Source organism: Chaetura pelagica, unplaced genomic scaffold (assembly GCF_000747805.2).
Source record: "Chaetura pelagica isolate M959 unplaced genomic scaffold, ChaPel_1.0 scaffold90, whole genome shotgun sequence".
Lineage (NCBI taxonomy): Eukaryota > Metazoa > Chordata > Aves > Apodiformes > Apodidae > Chaetura > Chaetura pelagica.
The window spans coordinates 6,444,095-6,446,248 of NW_009953496.1; the positions used below are offsets into that span (position 1 = coordinate 6,444,095).

At 42.0% G+C, this 2,154-nt stretch overlaps 1 protein-coding gene across 1 annotated transcript in view; it reads right to left on the reverse strand.

The window, feature by feature from the left end:
- Positions 1 to 1,580, reverse strand: part of MOXD1 (monooxygenase, DBH-like 1) — a 56,835-nt gene extending 55,255 nt beyond the window's left edge. The window contains exon 1 of the mRNA XM_009999222.1: positions 1,566 to 1,580. Coding sequence (XP_009997524.1) covers positions 1,566 to 1,580 — 15 coding nt within the window. The remainder of the gene's footprint in view (positions 1 to 1,565) is intronic.
- Positions 1,581 to 2,154: the final 574 nt, after the last annotated feature.

The window sequence follows — 2,154 nt, forward strand, 5'->3', positions numbered from 1 at the left end:
CCCCTTCCCCCCCACACCCCGCCACGGCGGCGGGAAAGCAAAGATCAGAAACACGCTCTTTTTGCAGGAGTGTTTCCAAGGTCCCTGCAAATCTGGAGGAAATATAAAAATAGCACAGCACCCAAGCCGGGAAAGTCGTGGTCCACAAGAAGTCACATTGGCCCTTGGAAGTTCCAAGAATCAGTTTTAAAATGAAGTTACTCTGTTTGAGCTGTGTCTTCATGTTAAAATGAAAGAGAAAGAGCCTGGTACTCAATCAACGTGAAACAGTTAACTCTGTGAAAACCAATAAAACCAGTACATAAGAGAAATTAAAAATGCTTCCTTTTTAGTCTTTTGCATGAAAATACTTCACAAGTTATCACTGGGGCTTCCAGAATATCACCACCTACTGTGATCTGACGAATACATCAAACTACAAAACAACTTCTAGAAAAGAAAATGCTTAAAGCAGCAAAGCACAAAAAATTACTTTCACCTAAAACATAGTAAGAAACAAGATAAAAACAATAATTAGATACTGGTGAAATGAAAATATTATTAAGGGATTAGATTGGTGTAACATTTCTTCCAATTATACAAGTAACTTCAAAGGTACAAACTCAGATGACTGACAAAATAGAAAGCAGTGAGATCCTCTTCTAAATATTGCTAACACTTACAAGTATCTTGGATTAACTTAAGAAGAAATTTCAAGTATGTAAAAAACTTCTCAAGGCCAAAGGTGTGACCTCAACTGGGGTGGGGAGGGCACTCTTTGTAAAACTGTTAAATAGAAGATCCATAAGACAGTTACAAAAAAGTATGTCTGTGTCTTCCGGGGGCAGGGACAAAGAAGGAATGAAGGATGTTTCTTAAAATTATCTTTTTTTCTTAATTTTCTTATGAGATTGTATATTACGTTCTTATATAACAGAAACCCTGAGATGAAGTTTCAATTGTGTGGATGTGAGAAGCTCATATAGCAGCTTCACTCATGGAAGGAACCATTGAATTACACATCTGGTAGGAAGATCACTGCCTTTCAACCACAACAGTGGGCACCAAAGTCATAGAAAGATAGAAACAGAGAATGGTTTGGGTTGGAAGGAATCTTAAAGACTGTTTAGATCCTGCCATGGGAAGGGACACCTTCCACTAGATCAGGCTGCTCAGAGCCCCACCTAACCTGGCCTTGAACACTTCCAGGGATCTCCTAATCTAGTAATAACACAAACCAAATTACTACATCGAGCACCTTACTTACTACTGGTTACTTTGTCTAAGGTAATTTTGGCTTGCATTACTTCTTTTAGGAGATGCTTTCTCTGTTTATTAGCTCTTAATTATCAGATGAATTACAGCCAAAAGAAAGAAAAAAGTTGTATTCAGGACCTTAATCTCTAGCTGTTCAGTGATCCAAGTGGGTACAAGTATATGGATCTTTCTGCTTTTCCATATCAGCAACAAACTCTGCTATTGGTGAAACACTGGAAAAGGTTCCCAGAAAGGCTGTGGATGCCTCATTGTGCTGCCTGTAGCATGTGTTGTATAAGCATTTTAACAAAGTAATGGAAAATACTCACTTTGAAGTACCCCATGATGCCTCAGCTCGGTCAGGATGGTGCAGATGACACTTCAGAAGCCTATACACAGCACAGAATATTGTTATGTAGGGAAGGATGGTGGAATATCCCATAAAGTGCACAATACTGTACAGCACAGGAAGCAGAAATGGTGCTACTCAGGCAGCCTGGATGTGGGTGTCATGAGAGAAGCAGAGCTGGAGGTAGGTGTGCACCGTACAGGCTGTTGTTGGTAAGAGCTGCACACCTCCCTGTGTAGAGAGCCCAGCCTCTGACCCCACACCTCCATCCAGCCCTGCTCCTCTTACAGCAAACGGGCACGGACAGAAACTGAAACACAGGCTCAAACTTGGGGTCAGCTGAGATCTTTCCAGTAATTCAGCCAAAAGCCAAGACAACGGGATCAGCTTTGACAAACAGCAGTACCTCAGAAAAGACAGAGGGTTGTTATAGTGGGTCTGTGAAAAGTGGCAACACTCAGGGGAAGCAGCTTGATGTTTCTGATGAGCTACAGAGGCCTTGGAGGTTGGGCAGCCCCTACACAGCCCAGCATGTGAGTATCCTGTGCTGGCAGAGCCTGTGGCCAGGA